Below are 22,230 nucleotides of genomic sequence, written 5' to 3'. Positions count from 1 at the left end.
AGAGAAAGTCACTCACTGCTCTAGACTGAATAGTAAAAAAAATCTATATTTAATTTATAATTTATGCAGTGAAAACTGTGCAGTGTTTGATAACTATTCAATTTCTGTATATTTCCTACCTGTTAGATCAAATATTTAAAATATACCGCCTTTATATTGTTTCTACATTCATTTGGAGATTGAATGATTGAAAAAATAAGATTTTATAAAAATATAAAAAACACTTTGTTAGGTGCGATTAATCGCCATTAATTATAGAAAAATGTGTACATTTTTTAATCGGGCAAATATTGCAGATAATAATGCTTATTCAACCAAGAAAAGAAGAAATAGTGAAATACATTCTTTCTGAGATATTCATAATATATTTTTAATTTAACATTTTTTATTATACGTTCACTATTACATTCTATTTTTAAAGAAGATTGCATATTTTTATTGTATCTGTCCAAGGACCCCCTGGATGAAAACTGTGGGTCTAATGAATTATGTTATTTCCATAACATCAGATTAGTGTTGCGAATTATTTGTATTTTATTGCACTTATGAGCTTTATGTGTGCTGTCTGTGAGCTGTGTGGGTGGTACAGTACTCTATCCAAATGTGTGCATTACCTGAAGGGAAAAAGCCATGCTCCTGGAATAGCTGCATGACGAGAGCTCTCCTCTGATCAAGAGTTCGCCTGAGAGAGGAGTAGGGCACCTTTTCAAACTCCAGCTCCCCCAGTACATCCTCTCCATCTTTACCAGGGAGAGAGAAGGGTTATTATAATGTAGTTGAATCCGTGTAACATAGGCTACAGAATCATGAAGGTTTTGTGGGTAGTGGAGTATTACCTGGCCTATCAAAGGTGAAAATTTCCCCCTCACACTTTGCAGCGCTTTTAGGTGTGTTGGGCTCTGAACTGCAGCTAGATCTGCGGCGGCTTTTCCTTTTTGGAGAGATGGGATCTTCTGTGGACGAGTCCAGGTCTGCATACAGAAGTGGGGTTGAGGGCTATATGATTTTTGACTTGATATGCAAGAAAACTCATATAACTCAATAACTCATCAGTCTGTGGAGAGGTCTGAATGTTACTCTCACCGGTGGAGTTTTTCCTCTTCCTGCGGTAGCTGCCCAGTATGGCTCGTGGGGAGGTGGCCAGACTCTGCAGGGTTGGAGAGGGCAGCACCTCCTCTGGACGGAACTCTGGCAGCTCTGCGAAGCGCTCTTCAAAGTACACCTCTGACAGGACCCTGCACACATGACCAGTCACAAGATTCTGAACAATCTGCACATGCAGTGGGGTCCAAAAGTCTGAGAATGCTGAATTGTTTTATATTTTTTTCATGTAAACCTGGATATAAATAGGAATGCAACTAATAAATTTTTATATGTAACATTTATGATTCTGCAATATTTCCAAGTCAACAATCAAACGAGGTAATTTGTGACACTTTTGCTTGAACTCAACTTTGTACAAAAAGTACCAAGAATCACAAAGAAATTCTGAAGTTTGTCATTTCTGAACACAATTTTTGCACTAAAACTTTTAGAATAATTTGTTTCATAATTGTTTAATAACGAACCACAGTTTCACAATGATCCGAAAATATTTCAAACTTCTCGTAATAACATAAAAGGTCTCTAATGTTGTTTTATGCCATTGCTTTGGCAAAGTATCTGCCAAACAAACTAAAATCGAAAGTGCAATATGGTTTTGTGCCCTTACCAAATCGCAAAAGACTGTGATTGAATAAAATTCTATAGTCTGTATGCGCTGCGTGTTTCAAAGTGAAGTGCTCACTTTTCTCACGCCATCAGCTCATGATCCGGCGTTTTCTGCATCTCAGAACATCTCAAGTTTCCGTCAAAATAAAAGCTCTTTTCTACAAAAAGTGTAGAAATTAGCACAAAAGGGACATTTATTTTCATTTATTTTAACTTGAATTTGCTTTACAATATATGGTTACATTACTGTCATAGGAATATTAATAATATTAGTATAAAAATATTATTACAGTTATATTCTATTTGTTTGGCTTCCTAAAACACCAGGGTGAATGTAATATAGACCGAGACACTATATCACAACTAAAAAGAGGTTTGAGTCACCTTTACAGTTCAGGTGCTGGTCAATTCATCAATTTTTTTCTTTGTTCAATTTGCACACTGAAAATGGGTTGGAGTTCTTAATTTTGAACTTTTGAAATTTTGTCTCACAAAATCCTGTGGGAAACACTGCGCTGTTCAGCAACTTATCATGAAATCCAGTTATTTCAATGGAAATCCACATGATTACAATTTTCTTGAGAGGGCGAAAGATTTATACACGCAGATTTCGCATCAGGTTCAAGTTGGTCACACGAATTTACCACGTTGACCAACAGAAAGCTGCTTGGTTTGAAGTGACTTCATTGGACAATGGACCTTATTGTCTGAGACATTTTATCAATATGACTGCACCTTAAGACTTTTGATAAATTAGTACAAACATATGATGACTAGAGAATACATTAAGCTGGAAATAAATCACAGCAGTCTCAAGAAAAACACATTTCAGAAAAACATACTTGTCAACAGAATCAAATGGTCGTTTAAGTGGTGGGGGGCGGGCCTTGACTTTTTTAGGTGGTGCATCTTTATCACCATGAGACTGAGGCGGGGCAGGATCTGACCCAGAGGGAGGAGGTAATGGAGAAGAAGGGTGGGAGTCCTTCCATTCAGCCTGAGTAGAGTAAAAAAAAACTGAATTAGCGTTATCATAAAAACAATGAATAAATATATATATATACACTTGTTTATTTTGCCTACTGCACCTAGTGATATCTGATATTTAAAACCTGATGGCCCGGTTTCACAGACAGGGCTTAGAGTAAGCCAGGATTAGGCCTTGGTTCAATTAGGACATTTAAGTAGCTTTTATAAACGTGCCCTAGAAAAAAACACGTCAGTTGCTGTCAGTTAAAACTGCTCAAACATGCATTTTAGTCTGGGACTAGGCTCAAGCCTTGTCTGTGAAACTGGGGGAATATTTTGATATAATAAATAATATAACTACTATTAATCATTCAGTTTATCATGTAGTTGACAGTCAAGTTAATGAGCCTAACCTCTTTAGCGTTTGCTTCTTTGCCACGCCCACTATGTGTACCACTTTCCGCTACAGAGTCTGTGGACCCCTCCTCTGGTGGAAGGGTTGCTGGAGAGCTCGTCTCAGATGCCTTGTCTATCTCAAATGAGAAACGACTACCACTCTCTTTGTCTTTCTCTCGCTCTCTCTCTTTCTCCCTGTCCCTCTCCTTGTCTCGTTCTTTGCCTCTCCCTCCTCCATCATAACTGCCCACTGGGATGTTGGCCACTGTGGCTTTCACTTTCTGAGGAGGCCTTGCTGTAATCAGTTTGGGAGTCCCCGGAGCACTGCCTGTTGAAAGAGAAAAGAGGGACTGTGTGTAGTCTTAAAAGTAATCTCCACTGGGCGCATACCCACCATGAAAACAGATGGGGTTTATGATGTGAAAGAGGACCTATAATGCTTTTTTTTTCTTTAGTGTATTGCTGTTTGAGCATGAAAAAGGTCTGCAAAGTTACAAAGCACAAGAGAGTTATTCTCTATATCAGTAAGCACTTTTTCTGAAGGAGGGTCTTCATAGAGACAGCAACTATACAGAGTAATACAGACAGACTGGGTCAGGTGCTACAACAATGTAAAATATGTGAAACATAAGGTGTTTTTTGAACATTCAAGCATGAAAAACTATTCTAGTACACCCAAAAAACAAAATCAAGACTTTGTAAAATGGTATACTTTGGCCTCTTTAAAGTCTATCATACCAGAATGAGAGGGTTGAGCAGGGCTTCCAGGCTGCAGTGGCATTGAAGTGCCCTGTGGAGGCGCAACTGAGCTGCTACTGCCCTTACTCGGGACCTGGAACTGTTTGTCAGGCTGTAAGAGAGAGAGCTTCTCTGTCTGTCTCTCAGACGACTGAGTGTAGACCTGACTGTCCGTGTGCTGCCGGTCCAGTGTTCTCTCCTGGTGCAACTGTCTCTCAGAATGTGCAGATATGTTCCCCTGCCTATCCAAGGTTACAGAGGTCATGGAGTTTGGTGTTGTGTGTTTAGGAAGGATGTGTGAAGATAGGCCAGAGGAACTGGACACCGTGTACACCACACTTGGAGACACAGTCGCCACAGACACCACCCCAGTTGCCAAGGTCACATTTGTAGGGGTGTAGATGGCGGTGATGGCAGGAGCGTGAGGGGCGCTGGGAGACTGGGCTGGGGCCAGCAGCGACGGCTGACCTGGGGAAACAGAAGACAATACACTTACAAATGTTCAATATGCAAATTAACACAATTTTTTTTTAAATTATTATTATAGCACTGATCAGGCCCTTCTTGTGTATTTTTGCAATCATATGATTGATGATTTGTTTGAAAAAGTAAAATACTGAAATTAATTCCATAAAGTGTGGGGAAAGTTGTTTTATTATTTGCAAAACTTCCTAAACTTTTTTTCAGCAAGAATGCATTAAAACTGATCAAAAGTCACAGTAAAGAGTGCAGTGTTACAAAAGATTTATTTCACATAAATGCTGTTCTTTTGAACTTTCTATTCAGCATAGAATCCTGAAAAGGTGCATCACGGTTTCCACAAAACAATTAAGCAGAACAACATGAAGGATCATGTGACACTAAGACATTTAAATAGATAATACATTTATTTATTTATTAAATTATATTAATTATAAGTCAACTGACCTGCAATCAGTGGCTGCACCAAAGTTTGTCCTGGATGAGCGATCGCTGCAAAGGTCGCCAGGGGTGATTGCACATAAGTAGATCCAGGTGTTGCTGGAGCTGTCTGAGAAGAGGAGCCTGTTGTGGTGGAAACTAATGGCAAAGGAGAAGAAACCCCAGGAGTGGACTGTACATAAGTGATTCTGTGGGAGAAAAAGTAATATTCACAGAAACCAGATTAGACAGCTTTTATAGAGAGAGGAGCAAGGCAGGGTTATTCTCTAGTGCTGCAGCACTTCAGGAGTGTAGGAGTTGTTAAAATAAGAGTGGGGGAGATGTTTGTGTGTATGCGGCTAGGTGAGTATAAGTATGCCTGTGAGAGTGTGCGATCTACCTTGTTGGTGGGGGCGGTAGCAGCACGGTCTGAGACGGGGTAGAGCCTGGGGCGACCACTGTAGCTGTTCCCATAGTAACAGAAAATGGGGTCCCAGGTTGCGCTGGTCCCGTGGAGGGCAGTTGCGACTGGACGACAGGCATTGGAGCAATCTGAATAATCTAGACAGAAAGGAAACAGGAAAACATGCTGATTAATACAGGTATTCTATTCAGTGTAAATTTGTTATTTAAGAATGTCCCATTTGAGATCTCACCTTGCTTCCTGCCTGTGCTCCATTCTGAACAGGAAGAGGAGGGGCTACCAGGGGAAACTGGTGAGAGGGGGCAGGAGCAGCCCTCACTGTTGCCATGGGAACCAGCATCTTGCCCTGCAAGACTGGTGACTGTGTTTGCACTGCAGGGGGGGGGGAGTGTTTAAAATAATTGGGTCTTGCACAGACTGTCTTATCTGGCATAGTACAAAATTACAGAGAACAGTACCTGTAAAACCCAAAGCCAACATGATGATACAATGTAATAATACAATGAAGAAGACAATAGGCACTTTCACACATACAGCCTTTTCTGTCAGGACCTCTATCGTCAAATACGATTGACAATTAGCATACAGTATGGATTGGCGGTATGGTTCCGTTCTGGGCAAGAACTCCCTGCGCATCCATGCAGCCTAGCATGGATAAGAGCAGGGAGAGCAGCAATAACCCCCCTTAGGGTAAACAGAACAGAACCAACATGAATGTATGCAGATATCCTTAATTCAAGATTTTAAAGTACTTCATAATTCGAGAATTTATTCTGATTCAAGGGGAATCAGAATGCCAAATCCTGACTGACGAGAGGAGCTGGGGATGGAGGAGGGTAATTAGCTCCCGAGAAACGCGATAGCTACTGATAATACTGAAGGAGCTTATATATGTATACAGTGATAGGCATCGTATTCCTATAGGTAGACGTGGATCAGCTGATGTGAGCTTGACTAACGTGACCTGCCAGAACTGACTAGCTTGATTTGCTGAAAATGAACAGCATTTTTCTGTTTGGAGTTCATGTGTCAACAGATCCAGCAATTTCATGGAATAAGAAATTGTGACATTACCAGTGCATCGGAATGAAATCCCTCCGATTATAATTCATAAAGCTGTCTACACTGCAAGTTTAAATAGTGTGTCAGTAGTAGTCAGTTGACACGTTTCCATTTCTGACATGCTGCAGAGTTACTTCGGCCACTTTAAACTCCTCGTCTGTCTCAAATAAAATTATTCGTATTATTTTTTAATTGCCCAAATTAAGCCCAGTGTATACTTCAGTTTTTACATGTATGTTAGGGTATGCATAGAGTGCGTGGCGAAATTGTAATCATCAGCATGATACGTGCACAGACAGACTTTTCAAACCGCACAGACTTGTATATGTGCCTAGAATGTTTTTCACTAATTAGTTTGTCCACAACTTGTCAACATTGGCCCAGCCGCAGCGCGCTGTTCTGTAAACTTGCTCCTCCAGCTCAGGCCAACTGGCTATGTGCCCACGATTAACTCCTTTATTTCTTTAAAGGTGAAGTATGTAGTTCCTGCGACACTAGTCACACCTATGCTAAAACTGATTTGTTTTTCGCTCTTATTTGTGTGCGTGTATGTGTACTCTATAGCCGCTTTTCCACTGCCGGGCCAAACCGTTCTCGTTGCTTAACCGTTCTATTCCATGCCAGTTTAATTTTCCACTGTGGGCCTGATAACAGAGCTCTTATGAATGAAATACAAATGCGTCAGTCATTGCCTAGGTAATAAAAATAAAATAAAGAGTTTACAGACTGTAAGTGATGAAAATAGCAACCACGCGTTATGGAGGATAATCAGATATTTATTTTAACTGTATTATTAACTTGTGTTTACTTCGCTTAAATAGCGCATTTCGCCAGCTACAGTGAAACTGGTAGCCAGGTAACAGACAAGTGACCAAACCTGAGTGGCGACGTCACTACACGCATTCTACAAGCATGGTTAGGCAACCGTGCTGAAGTGGAAATAAAAACGTAACCGTTCTTTACCATTCTTTGAACCGTTCAACCCAACGATGGAAAAGCAACTAATTTTGATTGCTTGACGTTAATAGCATTATATAAGTACGCAGCATATTTCAGATGATAAAAAAGCTAATCTTGGAATTTTACTGCAATTTAACAGGTTTCATGTGTGAACGTGGCTATTGTTTTTTAAATGGAAAAGTATAGAGTGCTGCAGGGATGACGTCAAAACCCGGAAGAATAATTTGTCAGTGATTCCCTCAAGATGGGTTTTTACATTTATAAGTAGATTAAGTTCTGTTGTAAACATCACTTGACAATACTTGGATGTTTTTCTTTACATCGTAAATTATACACACTCACATCAAATACGCGGATTTTGAATCTGTTATGATTATTTTTACAAAATGTATTTAATAAGTAACTAGATAAGAATGTTTGGGGTGTGAGTGTGTGCAGTTTACATTGCAGAACAAAATGTCCGTAGTAGAACAAAAAGTATTGTCAAGCTATGTTTACCACAGACCTTATTTTACTCATAAATTGAAAAACCCCATCATAAAAACCCATAGGAAAATGTCCAAGGAACCAGTGGCGAATTAGCCTTCTGGGTTTTGACGTCATCCCTGCAGTACTCTATTAATATGGCAATGTATATAACACATATTCGAGTTCTGTTTTATTAAATGTATGTATCCTCACCTCTGGCTCCTGGGCTAACAACTCCCACAGCAGGACTGGAGACGTACCCCGACTGCTTCCCGTTGGCCAGTGAGGCGTGAGTGGGCAGAGCTGTGGGTAGGGTGAAGATACTGGTTGGCTGACTGGCCTGGTGAGGGGAGGGGCTCTTGGGATTGTTGGCAGAGAGGGTAGGGAGAATGTACTGGACCTGTGTTATCGGTTTTTGGCCTGATGAGGCAGAGGGGAGAATGTGCGACTGCAGCACGGGCAGAGGCAGCGGACCGTTACTATGAGTAAACGATGCCGGGGAAACAGAGTTTTGTGGAGGAGGAGGTGTGACAAGCTGTACAGCGGGCGGAGCCTGGAATGTGCCTCCCAAAACTAGATTGGTCACCAGCCCCCCTTGACCTGCTGATGCACTAACAGGATTGGGCGATGATGAGGAAGAGTACCCACCCCCTCCAGCAGAAGCTGTTGTCACGTTTCCTGTGGCACCAGGACCGATGAAAAGCTGTGTCTGGGGCGGAGCAGGTTTCCTGTCGTGAGGGGACTTGCTGGCGATCGGCACTGGTGTGCTGACCACAGGACGCACCACATTAGTGACGACAGTGGACGCCACTCTCACCGCTCCTAGAACTGACGACACTCCCCCGCCAGAACTGACCAGGATGGACTGACCTGCAGAGGACTGGGACACACCTCCTTCACCTTCCCTTCGCTCTCCATCACCTCCCTCCATTGTTCGTTTTCTTTTCGAGGAAGTGTCGCTAAAGCGTCTAGAAGTGGGGTAGGAGGAGAGAGACACGCTCCGACCATGACCGGGGCCGTAAGACGAGGAGCAAATCACTGGAGCAAAAACTCTCTGATGAAAAAGAATAAGAGATGGCACGTATGCAAAAAGAACATAAATTTGCCAAAGGCAGCAGGCAAATGCAATGACACAGATCTTTTACCAGTTAATAAAAATACTGTATAATGGCCTTCTGTAAACTTTATTAATAATTCACTTTGGAAAAAAGCTTAAGGACTACAAGCCATTTTCTAGTTCTAACAGAAAGCAAAGCGTTCTACATATCACACTATTTTGCGGGACTATATTCATCTTAAAGGGATAGTTCACCAAAACGCTGTAATTATTTACTTTTAAGGCCCGTTCACAACCAAGACAAATGTTTGGTGCAACAATTCAGTTTGATAAACATTTTAATTTGAATTATAGGCTGTTAATGCGTCTGTTCAGACCAACACCAACATCTGCATAGTCAACGCAGCTGAATTTCTTACAGAGGGGTTAATATGCAAGATGTTGTTAATTTTGACAAAATAAAAGGGATCATAAAAATTGCATGTTTTTATTTAGTACTGTCCTGAATAAGCTGTTTCACATAACAACAGAGATGTTGACATAGTCCAAAAGACAAAATAATGACTGAATTTACTAAATGAACCAGTTAAAAATTGTATATACCCTTGAATTTTAATAGTGTGAGTTGTTACCTGGATGATCAACAACTGTTTTTATGTTTTGTGATAGTTGTTCATGAGTACCTTGTTTGTCCTGAACAGTTAAACTGAGCACTGTTCTTCAGAAAAATCCTCCAGGTTCCTAATATTCTTTGGTTTTCTAGTATCTTCTGCATAATTAAACCCTTTTTAACAGTATGATTTTGAGATCCATCATCCTACTCTGTGGACAACTGAGAGACTATTAGGTGAAGGTGAAAACATTCACTGGTGCTCAAGATGGCAACACGATGCATTAAGACTGTGGGTTGTACATTTGCTTTATTCATTTTGTTTAAAGATCTTTTTATCACAGCCCTTTAGAAGCTACATGAGATATTTACATTACCCTAATGACAAAAGTAGCCTATAATTTACCCTGATCATCCAATTCAAAAGGTTTACACACACCGGCTTTAAATGCATATTCTGGGGTCAGCGACACCTACTGTAAGACAGTGATTTCTCTTTTCATTAAGCCCATCAACCGTTTTTATGCATTAGTTTCAAAATCACATGTGAACTGAATTTTCATGCCAAACATTTGTGTTGGTGTGAACAGGCCTTTAGTATGAATGCTTCTCTTTTCCATACACACTCACTGTGCTCTATGTTTCAAGTCTTTGGTAGCCATTTGATAGATTAGTGTAAGAAAAAGACCATCATTTCAGTCTTTGTTCACTGACATTGAACTCTGAAAACAGTAGCTTGTAAATCTCAATTCCAGTGAGGAGTAAGGGCACACAGGCACTGCAGGGGGGCGCAGGAGGTTGGCAGAAAAAAAAACACAGAAAACAGCCGTTGCAACGTCGTTCAAGTGTGTGAATAGCGGTTGGTGCTCTGCCTTTATAAAGTGGCACAAAACGCCAATTCCACTGCAACCCTCTACAACGCAATTTAATCACTCACATATGTGACTAAATTTTCCTACTAGGCGACTAAATAATGCCTATCATTAGCCAATTGGATGATAAATTGTTAGATTTCACTAGCCAGTTTCTGAGTTAGAGGCTAAGTTTAGGTTTAGCTATATTTTTAAAGTGGACTATTGCAATTGATCTCAATTGCAGCGTATTAAACACACCGTAAACTGTAGTGTGAAAGTGCTGTTGCTTAGCTGAGACCACTCTGTGTTTCTCTCACACACGCAAAGAGAGAGTGAGAGAGTCTTACCACGCAGAATTGATGCACTACATGTAAATTATATTCTTTGTTATATTTTTCTGTCAAATTCCAAAGTTCATTTTGGAATTATTCAGCCTTTAAGAACAAGCAGAAGCCACTGCCGGTTTCTTTGGTAGTGGGTGGAAATTGGCTCACCTATTACATCACATCCCTGTTTTGATTTCAGCAAATCCATTCACTTTCACTATTTGGACAAGCAGTTTTACCCTAAATTGTTTTAAAGAGCAACATGAGGGCAAGTAAAAGATGACAAAATGTTGTGAATTATCCCTTTAAGGAGCACATTTTTGTGCAATTAACACAGATATAAAATATGTGAGATGGTACCTTGCGTTCTCCTTCATCTCCAGATCCATTTTCACTGTCACTGTCGGTCACCCTCTCCTTACACTTCAGATCAATAGAGCTACCCGGATACGAGTCCTCTGAATAAGACACGACAATAGCAAACAGTAACAGTTACAACAGAATGACGCAATTGCTAATAAATAATTACAAAAATAAATGTACATCTTCACTTAATAATGTATTTTTAAGACCCTTATGGAATCAAGGACCAGAGGAAGTGTCTCAGAAAAATGAAGTCTGACTCACCAATGACGTCATCATCCCCCTCTTCTTCACAGATGACCATACGCTCGTCATCGCTTGTCATGTCCTCACTTACCCCCCTCTGCGTCTGAGAGAGAGCACCCCGCCTAGCAACCTGACCACCATCACCACACATCTAAAAATACAGGAAGAGTTAGTTGAGCATGAATCTCTGAAAATGTGTCACTTGCGCAAGTGGGCATTTAATACCTGTGCGAGCTCAGCGAGTGCCTGTGGATTGCCTCTCTCACTCCTCTCCAGATTGTGCATGGCGCTCTGAGAGAAAGCACGAGGACGGGGCAATTGACCATGTCCTTCACCTCCGCTTCGCTCTGACACGCTCACCATGCCAGGCCCCACACCTTTAAGCTCCATCCCCATTGAAACAGATGGAGGTTCTGAAATAGAACAATTTACTATATATTTTGTGCATTCACAATGGAAAAAATGAACAACAGGCCACAAGTGCCCATCCACTTTTTCCCTTTTTCAATGTAAAAGGTCTGCAAAGTTTTAAAGATTAAAGAGCACGATACATAAAGTTATTGTCTCTCAAAAGAAAGAATCGATTGTGAACTGTCGAAACGAGCCGTCAGTAATTCCAGTCTCACTTCATTGACCTGCATACGTAACAATGTAACAAATCTGCATAATTCCCACCTATGGTCTTCACTGGCCACCCTCAAACACTGCAGCTTGTTGGTGTTGTGTGCATGTCAAGAAGACGCTGTTTTCTGCGCTACAGAAGCATATTCTCTTTGTAAACACTTCCAAAGGATGAGGATGTGAAGAGTCAGTAGTTAAAATTACCACAGAGATACAACAGCAGTATAACCTTTTGAGGATTGTTTCTCAAATCTCTGCAAGGTTAACACAGGATTTGCAAATTAGTAGTTTTTGGGTTTTATATTGTGTAGGTCTCCGGATAACCCACATTATTAATGTCTTACTGAAATACTTCTGCTAATCAGCTGTGGGCCACTGTTACCTAAAACTGTGTCAATTAAGGGATGGTTCGGAGTAAAATCAACCTAGGGTCCTTTGCACCATGACCTCGAGCCAAACACCCCCCCCAGAAGCTTTTTTTACACTACATCCTTATGCATCGTTTTCTGCCAGGACTTTTACGTGTTTTTCCCAAATCACGGAAGTGACCTCGGCGTCCGGGTTAGCAGTAGCATGAGCCATCAGGCAAGTGTTATTTAAATAAACTCCTGATGTACTAACAAACTTTCCAATGCCTCGTTTTAGGAGTACAGAACCTATTTGTACTACTGTAGAAGTTTGGTACCATTCTGGGCATTCATCATAGGATCCATTAGCGCCTGCACAAAGCCATTCGGCTGATATCTCTAAATTAGCTCTAACTTTAATAATGTTCGACCAGGGGAAAAAAGGCTTCTGGGGGGGGGGGGGGGGGTTGGCTTGAGGTCATGGTGCAAAGGACCCTAGGTTGATTTTACTCCAAACCATCCCTTTAATGCAGATTGTCTGTTATTATTACTACTTTGAGTAATAATAAAGGGAGCAAGATTTGTTTTACAAACTTTAATGTTACATCAGTAATTCACATTAGTGCTCGGCTAACGTATGCACTGTTATTGATACTGTTAATAATACAGTTCCCACAACACAGAAATGTACACATCGGTTTGTTGATGGACATACACTATTAATGCTGATGTAGAGGAATTACAGTTGCAACATCTCATAATGTACAACAAACTGAGTAGTGTATCACAAATGTCCAGCTGAATTCATCCTTGCGATGGAGGTTTGGGTTGAACAACTAGATCTTCCAATGTTTCATCATCGCTCCTGCGCTCAAATTGATATGGTAAAATCAGTGTCATCATTACTGTCTTTACAGTGTGTACATTTGTTATATTGTAATGGCCATTTAGTTTCTGACACGCACTGTAAGCGATAGACCAATCACAACAATCAGAGCAGAGCAGGCTCGCGGAAAAGAGGGATTTAAAGAGACTGAATCTTTGGATGAGTTGTTTTAGAGTCTGAGAAATGAGGTAATGTGCAATGTATATTATGAGAAAATTATAGTTTTGTGTGACCTTTGATGCATGTAAACCTGTTGTAGGAGACCTCCAAAACAAAATTTTCAGTTGTTGATCATGTATATAAAAAATAAATTTCAAGTTTATTGCAAAAAATGCATATATACACAAACAATGAATTAGTTTGAGGGGAGACTGACTCTGTTTCACCATTCGCAGTGCTTCATGGGAGTGGGCGGTTGCCGAGAGCTCTTTTGGTGCATTTGCACTACACAATTCTGATTGGTGCAGATTTCTTGGCACAATCATGGCTACTGTAGTTTTTCACCAGGAATTGTGCTGCTAAATATGAGTATTAAAAAAAATAAGCTGTGGGCTGATGGCTTCAACAAAAGCATTTACCATTGATTAACAACCTCATAGCTCACAGTAGATTATCATTAAAAATCAATTCCCCTTTGGAAAAAATTTATGGGATTTATGGGAAACTGACTCGGGGTTGGGGCAGGGGGGGAGACCAAACTTGCTCTAATCGGTCAGCACTATATCTTACATTTCTTGATCATCTATATGCATTTTATGCCTTGAAAACACTTTTAAAAAATGTCAAATTATCTAGCTTGAAGAATGACTACAAAACTAAACTAATGTTTTGCCAAGTATGCCATCGTTTTCCCCCAATGTATTGCTGTCTTTGAGATTCTTGGAAATATTGATTATAAATATATTTGCAGCTATCTTTGTATAATTGAAAAAAACTTTACTGATGCAAAAAATCAGTGATAAATAAAATCCTTATTGTTGAGCAATTAAAATTCAAAATCCTTTCAGCTATTAAAAAGGCTTATAAAATATCGAACCAATTAGATCACAATTACTGCGCCAGTGCATCAGTTGTTAAACTATAATTCACATTAACACAGTGCACAGTGACAGCTGCACTGCTTGTCTTGTTCCACACCTGTGGTTTCTGACATGCTCCTCTCGCGGATGTCTTTGCCCCCTGGAACACCACGTCCATCGCTGCTGGATTTCTTTCTGTCCTTATTACACCATTTCCAGTCAGGATGTGCCTTAAAGTGTGCCTCCTTCACCTGTGAAAGAATGGCAGAAACATTTACAAAGGGCTGGATTGACTTAATGGGGGTTATTTAGGTGTCTAAACATGCATATCTGCAAATGTAAGACAGTTGGAGTAACCTGAAATGCGAGGTCGTGGTATTTTTGTTTTTCTTTGGGTCCCAAGGCATACCACCACTCTCCAAGTATCTTGCTGACAGTGCGGTTGTCCTGGTTTGGGTGTCTCTGATGAACCAGTGCACGATGCCGCTTGCTGAAGATCATGAACGCGTTCATGGGTCTCCGGATGTGGTCTTTCTCCCTCTGTAAAGTGAAAGAGTAAGAAGGAATGAGTGAATGTGTCTGTGCAAGAGAGTGAGTTTTTTTAACTGATCAAAAGTGTCAGTAAAGACTTGTACATTGTTACAAAAGATTACTATTTCATATAAATCCTGTTGTTTTGAACTTTTTTAATCTAAGAATTTTGAAAAAAATGTTTTACGAATTTCACAAAAATATTAAGCAGCACAACTGTTTTCAATTTTGATAATAATATGAATTGTTTCTTGAGCACCAAATCAGCATGAAGGATCATCATGTGACACTGAAAACTGGAGTAATGGCTGTTAAAAATGAATAAATTACATTTTAAAATATGTTAAAACACACCCACATTAAAAAGTCTTAGGCCCGGTTTCACAGACAGGGCTTAGACTAAGCCAGGATTAGACCATAGATCAATTAGGACATTTAAGTAATTTTTATAAACATGCTTAGAAAAAAACATTACCGATGTGCATCTTAAAACTAAAAAGGCACTGATATATTTTTAAGATCAGTCAGTGCAAGTTTATTTCAGTGGAAACAGCTCAGACTTACATTTTAGTCTAGGACTAGTCTTAAGCCCTGTCTGTGAAACCAGGGGTTAGTGTCCCCAAACTTTTAAATGATAGCGTACATGTGGAAACGTTTACCTTGCCAGGACTGGTTTTGTCATCTTTGGGCAGTGCACTGAGGGACTGAGATCTACGCTTTCCAGGAGATGCAGAAATTGGCGGATCAGGAAGAACACCAGGGAAAAACCTGGACACAAAAATCCCAGTTAATATTAAAAGTTAACAGAGGAGGAGAATCAGTGGGGATCCAGCAGCATGCGTTGATTATCCCAGTATAATACTAAACTGATATATTTCCCCCATCTATCTCTACTAAACATGTAAACAGCTCACTCTGAAACAATCTCAATTTCTTGCTTACAACAAGGAATATTTTTCCTCACAATTACAAGCATCACTACAAATAAAGCATTATTTTGATCCAAGAGGCCTATTTTAAACCAGCATGAGAACCCACCATCATCATCCGAGTTATTTTATTAATTGCAGAGACATTAGAATAATTTATTTCTACTTGCATGCACATGAGTTTTAAAATGGATTTTTCTATTATACAAGCATTTTGGTATTGTTAACTGATAATTATTACACTATACAACCGTATAGCTACTGTGGACCAAAACAGGCTCAAAAGATCCTCCAATTTCACTTTTGCAACCCTCAGGGCCCTTCACTGTGCCGTGAAACAATACAGCAGAAAGCACCGAGCCAATTACTGAAAACTGCAATGCACAGTGTCAATGAGCTACTGCTTTGCAGCCCACCGCCAAGACAGAAAGCACAGAGCTGCACAGAGCACATCTGTAATATCCAGTGTACAATATTAAAGAGATGGATGCTTCACATGTCAAATACACCTTAATGCAAAGATAATACAATAAGCTTAATGGGTAAAACGCATTTAGCAGGAACTGTACCAGATGACTTGATTACACATGGAGCAGAATTTTATATGTGAATTATAAGGGAGAGGGAAAAACAAGTGAGAGTAGTGTATTCAGATGACAGTTCATTAATGTAAATGCTGCTGTCATTCATAGACACAGGAGAAAGTGGAATGCTTTTGTTCTCCCTTTCTTTGTGGTGCCATTATACAGCTCTTTCCACAAAAAGGAATAGCAGCAACAAAACACATTCAAACAGAGTGACGCATCTCACACACGACACACACTAGACCACTCACGGATCATCCACGTCACTTTCTGTTTCACTGTCAGGTCTCTCTCGCTCCGCATCCTTCTCTCTCTCCGGGGGCAGTTCATCAGCGGAGGGTGTGGGGCGTAAGGAAGGGTCATGTGCTCCCTCTATAATCTCCTTCAGCACTGACCCGCTTTGAGACTCTGAAAGTGAAAGACGAGTTATTCATTACAGCATCTTTAATGAATCCCTCCAATCTGGCAACCTCGGGGGTCAATCGTTGCACTAGGTAATGGCTAAATTACAGAGGCTAGAGTTACAGAGAGTCACTGCAGATGTGATAGGAGAGGCCAAATACATAACAGAATCCGGACTATCCCAGGAAATATGCTTCCAAATGTTTTTAATATAGACCACAAAAATATATTTTTTTATAATCTCAAAAGGATAACAAACTAATTTTGGAATCAAACAATGGATGTACAAAGTAAATTACCTTTCTTCAGAGAAGCTGTCTGCGGATGACAGACAGTTTGTTGGCCCTCACCAGGTTGTGCCGATGGATCTGATTGGGTGGGTGCCAGGAAAGGGACCAATGAATGCCAAGGAAACACTGGAACCGATCTGGGCTCAACATTAGTCCACACTACAGGAGAAAATAACAGAGCATTATTCATTCAAGCCAGTATTAACACCAAATAATAAACCATATCAACAGCCAAATCAAAGCCTGACAAGCCACATAAATGACTAGATGTTTATGTATATACTAAATATTATACCATTGGCTGCTTGGAATAAAAAGATGTCTCAATATTTATTTATGTTGATGATATAACATTTCAGTGTCACTCTCCATAATATCTAAACCATTAGTAATTTTACAAAAGCCATCAAAATGAGGAAGAGCAAGGATAACGGACCAAAACATCTCATATTATTTAAGATGCAAGCTAACAAGTAGGCTAATATTATTTATGAAAGTTATTATTTAGTTAAACCAAGCTATCAGAAATATTTTAACATTATAAGAGTAAACTAATGTAGCTTCAAGCTCAATTATGTTTCACGAGTGCCATACATTACAAAAAAAGTCTGACTGTCATGAATACAGTAAGTGCATGGACATATTGTTCCCGAATGATATGAAGAAAGCAGTATTTGGCGCCAAATAATCACTTCAAAATAATTTGAATCAGGAACAGAATATTTTGTGATGCTGTTACAACTACAATAGCACTATTTAATACCGAATACTTAATTTCGGTTGCAAAACAGTTCATTTTTCATTCTATAAGGGAAAAAAATTGCAGACACGTTGAGTAATAATGACTGACCAAACATGCTGAGTCCTTGGCGAAGATACTGCGGGCTTTCCGATGAAAACATGGTTGAGTTAGAGGCTTTAAATGCTTTTTTTTTTCTTTAAAAAAAAGAAAAACTTCACAAACATGTAATATTAAACAGAAGTACTGTTTCAAACGTGCATCTGATATTAGGTCAAAACAAGTCCTTGCGATTAAAAATGAAGTATCCACATGATGCTTTTCCCAGACAGGTGATGTTGAGTCCAGCGATGAAAATACGCGGCCATAATCGATGCTGCCAGCATCCGTCTACTGGAGTTTCATGTTGGTACCAAATGTTCTTGTTATGACCATGTAGCCACACTAATCTTTAGTTCATGATCGCGTCCTTCTGTTTTCTCAGATTTATTGGCTCAGACACCAGATCATATTCGAGTAAAAATGATGACAGCGTGCTATCAGGTACCGCACAGAAAAGAGTAAAGCGCCGTTCCACCTCCAGGCACGCGCAGATTATAACAAATGACGATCTTGGCGTTAAAACACTTTCGGGTACACAGTTGCTATTATATAGACTGCTTCGGTTCGAAATGCGGAAACGGGTTTGGTTTATTTGGATGATGTAGTATATTTTTGGTCCTGTTGGCCCCCTCCTTGTCCGAGCTTGTTTACATTGACGGATAGCTGCGGGGATGAAGGGGTTAAGTAGGCCTCTCGGTCATCCTCGGGCTCGAGTAGTGCAACAGTCCGCTACCTGAGCTCACCTCAGCCCAGGCGGGTATACATGTACAAGATCACGATTAATAATTAATTTGGCAAGAAATTACATTTATAAAAATAAAAGAGCAATACAGGCATTAAATAACCAATGCCTAAAACGTGAACACGGTTATCTCAGTAAATCGTCGCGAAAATGGGAAGCCCAAATCTGCCAAATTAGCAGGTTAGCATGGTCATGGTGCTACTACACCCGCAGTACGAGTGTAATGTATTCTTTGGGTTGCGACACACAACGGAAGCGATTTTCTATTTAAAAAGATTAACGAAAGATAATATCCTTCAGGCAGGGAAGTGATATGTATCAAATGCTTAATAATAAAAGGCCATATGTAATACACATCTGTCTTTTTCACGTGGCCACTATTATTCTCCCTGGCTGTCAGTGCACTTTATCAGATCCACATCCTGTTTCACATCTGATCCAAATTCATCAGTTTGGCGTACATAGCCTGGTTTCCCGACTTATATCTGATTGACAAACGCATAATTACATCCTGCATAGCATACAAGTAACCGGACTCTTTCTGTACTGCCACTTTGGTTTAGGGGCTGCATGTGGGAGATCCGGACCTGGTTTCAGCAGCTCAGTTCCAGATGAGTCCGTCCCCTCGGGAACGCCCCTGGTATCGCATCCGCACCGCCGGGCGCTACAACAGAACCTGTCCTCATGTCACGGCGCAAAACTGTAGCACTACGCCAAAACACCCATATTTAAAAAAAGGGAAGAAACGACCGTGTCCGGCAGTGAGAAACTAGCAAAGCCAGAGACAGAGAAATAGGCAAGCAACACCTGACCAACAATCATTAGTTACACTGTAGTAGCACTGTAGCTGTTCGTTGTAATTACTGTTCGTGATACACACAAAATCGTTTTTATTCCTAATTTTGAACTAGTCTTCGTGCCACTGAAATGGTCTGTACTTTGCTATAAATACTAGTTCGCCACAAAATTCCACTTCTGACTATATCCAGAATAATAGCAGCATCTCATATTGTCAAAGAAAATGAAACCCCTGTAGATTGTACAACCGCACGCTGATCCTCTAATCCTTAACGCGGAAAGCATCGTTTTGTCTTGCTCTCCTTTATCTTACACTTTTCCCTTGGAGGGTTTATTATGATCAAGTTCAATCTGAATCAGGCTTAAAAACGAAGCACTTTTCCCTTAAACTGAATTCTAGTTGCAGCGACTTCTCTTATTAAATGCCCGCTCCGACACCCCCCTCCCTCGCACACACCCCGGCCCCAATAAGTCTCATCCAAAAGGGCTAATCGTCCAGTAAACTCCTCGCCTTCGCCTCTGACACACTCGTGAAACTAGTAAGAAATCCACTAGCATATGACTGCGCGAAACGGCCAAACTCCGCCGTGCTCTAACCCGCTACGGACAACGGAGGGGAAATACAAAACAGAGAAGAAAAGCTGGTCAGAGATGATCCGGCGCAGTGCTGTTGTGATGAAATGACGGGTTTTAATAGTAAGAACAGCCCCTAAAGTCCAGTGCGGTTCTCCTGCATCAGGGTCACTTTCCGATCCGAGGCGACCCGCGGCGGCTCACGCGCTCCTCTCTGCTCGCTGTCTGTGGGTGCTCGTAGTAAAGACGCCGTTGTCTCATAACATCACTCAGTTGGCCACGACTCTTCCCTCGATTTCGCTCTCCTCTCTCTTTCGCAAACCCGTTCTTTCTTTCTCTTTCCCTCCCTCTTCCTCCTGTTGTATAGTAGACTGCCCTCTTTCGTTCTATCAGCGTGTGTGTCAACCTCGCCCAGCCCGTGACCCGCCTTTTACTCTTCGAATGCTTTCTTAGATTGGTCTACGACGCAACCTATCGTAAGACAATCCGACACGCTGATTGGTGAACGCGTGCGTTGGAATGTCAGTCATATGCAAATCAGCTTTGCCTTTCGTCGTCTCACTGGCCGCGGTTGAAAACGAGCTAATAAATCATTAACACCCGAAAGAATCTGGGGCATGACTTTACGTGGGTTCTCGTGATATTTGGTCCCACGGTGACGTTGAAGCTGCCGCAGGCAAAGAGGCACAGCATGTCGTAACAGGAACGATGCATATTCGGGGATTTGCGTTTATTATGGGTTAACGAATGCATTCTTTTAGGGCAGATTTATAAGACTCAAAGGCATGTGTGACAACAAATCCTCATATAGCCTGGACAATCTCTCTCCCTTCATAACAGTAGTTAAAATGCAATACTATTTTTTGTGGTCATTTCAAAGAAGAGGGCGCCATAAACACACGTAAATATTACATCTATTTAAAGGGATAGTTCACCCAAAAATTAAAATTCTGTCATCATTTACTCACCCTCATGTTGTTCCAAACTTGTATGAATTTCTTTCTTCTGCTGAACACAAAAGAAGATATTTTGAAGAATGTAGGTAATGGTTTCTGGTCCCCTTTGAATTTTTTTCCATACTATAGAAGTCAATGGGGTCCATCAACTGTTTGGTTACTGATATTATTTAAAATATCTTCTTTTGTGTTCAGCAGAAGAAAGAAATTCATTCAGGTTTGGAGCAACTTGTGGGTGAGTAAATGATGACCGGATTTTCTTTTTAGGTGAACTATCCCTTTAATAGTACTTTTGAAACTTTTCAAACTTATATTTTATTTACCCACATTAAAATAAATAAAACAAATGAAAATGTAAGTAATTGCAATACATTTAACTTAAATTTGGCGTTGAAATAACTTTTACATTTTTACAAAAAATATACATCACTAATAATGTTTGTGTAACTAATGCAAAAATAACTTGAGGAAACTGAACATGTCAACTTCCTCTCACACTAAAGCCACATCAACTCCAGTCAATATGAATTGTCAAAATAAGGCACAAGGCATTGCCAACAAATGCAAACTGATCTCACTGCTCACAAAGTAAACTCAACTATACAATTGGCACATTTTCTACACTGCCATTTTCAACACTTTAGCTCACAATGGACCCTTTTCACATTTCCTTGTTTCTCAGAAGCAGAAGTCATCATAGTTGGGTAAACTTCTATAACAGTGAATGAGAGACTACATTAAATATATATATATATATATTTTGTGTTTCCATGTGCTCAAATAGCAAAAGAACAACTCCACAAGTGTTTTCACAACTTTCAAAGAGAGGGAAAAAATAGAGAGAGATTGATAACCGCAGTCAGAAGAGAGAAAGACATCAATTTTACCACCACTCCCACAGCCGCTGTATTAGAAACACCCTCACAGCAGCGTTAACTGGTTTCTTGGAAATTGATGCAAAAGCAATATAATACAAAGTATAGTGTTATAAATGTACATACATTAAAAAATATATATAATAAATAAAAATTATATATATATAAAACTTTGCAGGATTTTACGCGTCATCACAGTCAGTGAAAAGGGACCATATTCAACAGTTAACTATGGCCCTCGAATCTGATTGGTTGAGCTGATTACCAAGAGTGATATTGAGTATAGCAGCACTGGGATGTTACAGTTTTTATCACTCTGCTGGTTTGTGTTGATGGCGTTGATATTATTTATTGTGTATAGAACTGTTGTATAATAGCAACATCACACTCGCAATTGTGCTGATTGACAGCTTATATTCACATCGATCTTGCTCATATGAACCGAACACCTGTCTGATGTAACACTTCTCAGGAGTGAAAAGTGAGGGCAAGAGTATGGGTTTGGTCTTTATCGGCTAGTGTGTTTGGTTAAAAGAAAATAGGACTGAAATAAGATTTGTCATTGGATAGAGGTTTTCTTGGAGACCATACAGCTGGACATACGTCACAAATGTTAAGCAGACCAGCAAAAAACAAAGCCAAATGAAGAAAGAGAGAAGTATTCTTCACATGCCATCGTGTTTCCCCATCTTTTACTATATATAGTATATACTAAAAAAGTACAGCGAACTTTGTTTTGGTTGAGTGCAGTAA

At 40.1% G+C, this 22,230-nt stretch overlaps 1 protein-coding gene across 2 annotated transcripts in view; it reads right to left on the bottom strand.

The window, feature by feature from the left end:
* Positions 1-22,230, bottom strand: part of cicb (capicua transcriptional repressor b) — a 43,745-nt gene that overhangs the window by 2,558 nt on the left and 18,957 nt on the right. The window contains exons 1-19 of one of the 2 annotated variants that reach the window (XM_079895912.1): positions 17,543-20,049; positions 16,702-16,851; positions 16,252-16,408; positions 15,147-15,255; positions 14,314-14,496; positions 14,075-14,207; positions 11,309-11,496; positions 11,102-11,234; positions 10,835-10,932; positions 7,841-8,681; positions 5,370-5,509; positions 5,114-5,274; positions 4,741-4,922; positions 3,814-4,281; positions 3,093-3,403; positions 2,553-2,707; positions 1,084-1,235; positions 837-971; positions 615-740 (exon numbers count right to left, since the gene is read on the bottom strand). In XM_079895912.1, coding sequence (XP_079752038.1) covers positions 615-740; positions 837-971; positions 1,084-1,235; positions 2,553-2,707; positions 3,093-3,403; positions 3,814-4,281; positions 4,741-4,922; positions 5,114-5,274; positions 5,370-5,509; positions 7,841-8,681; positions 10,835-10,932; positions 11,102-11,234; positions 11,309-11,496; positions 14,075-14,207; positions 14,314-14,496; positions 15,147-15,255; positions 16,252-16,408; positions 16,702-16,851; positions 17,543-17,594 — 3,874 coding nt within the window. In that variant the 5' untranslated portion in view covers positions 17,595-20,049. Of the gene's footprint in view, positions 1-614; positions 741-836; positions 972-1,083; positions 1,236-2,552; positions 2,708-3,092; positions 3,404-3,813; positions 4,282-4,740; positions 4,923-5,113; positions 5,275-5,369; positions 5,510-7,840; positions 8,682-10,834; positions 10,933-11,101; positions 11,235-11,308; positions 11,497-14,074; positions 14,208-14,313; positions 14,497-15,146; positions 15,256-16,251; positions 16,409-16,701; positions 16,852-17,542; positions 20,050-22,230 lie in introns of those variants that run through there. The other variant, XM_079895911.1, reaches the window with a different exon arrangement.

The sequence above is a fragment of the Squalius cephalus genome (assembly GCF_949319135.1).
Source record: "Squalius cephalus genome assembly, chromosome: 15".
Lineage (NCBI taxonomy): Eukaryota > Metazoa > Chordata > Actinopteri > Cypriniformes > Leuciscidae > Squalius > Squalius cephalus.
Note: the sequence above shows the minus strand (reverse complement) of the source record. Positions and strands in the feature narration are given on the sequence as shown.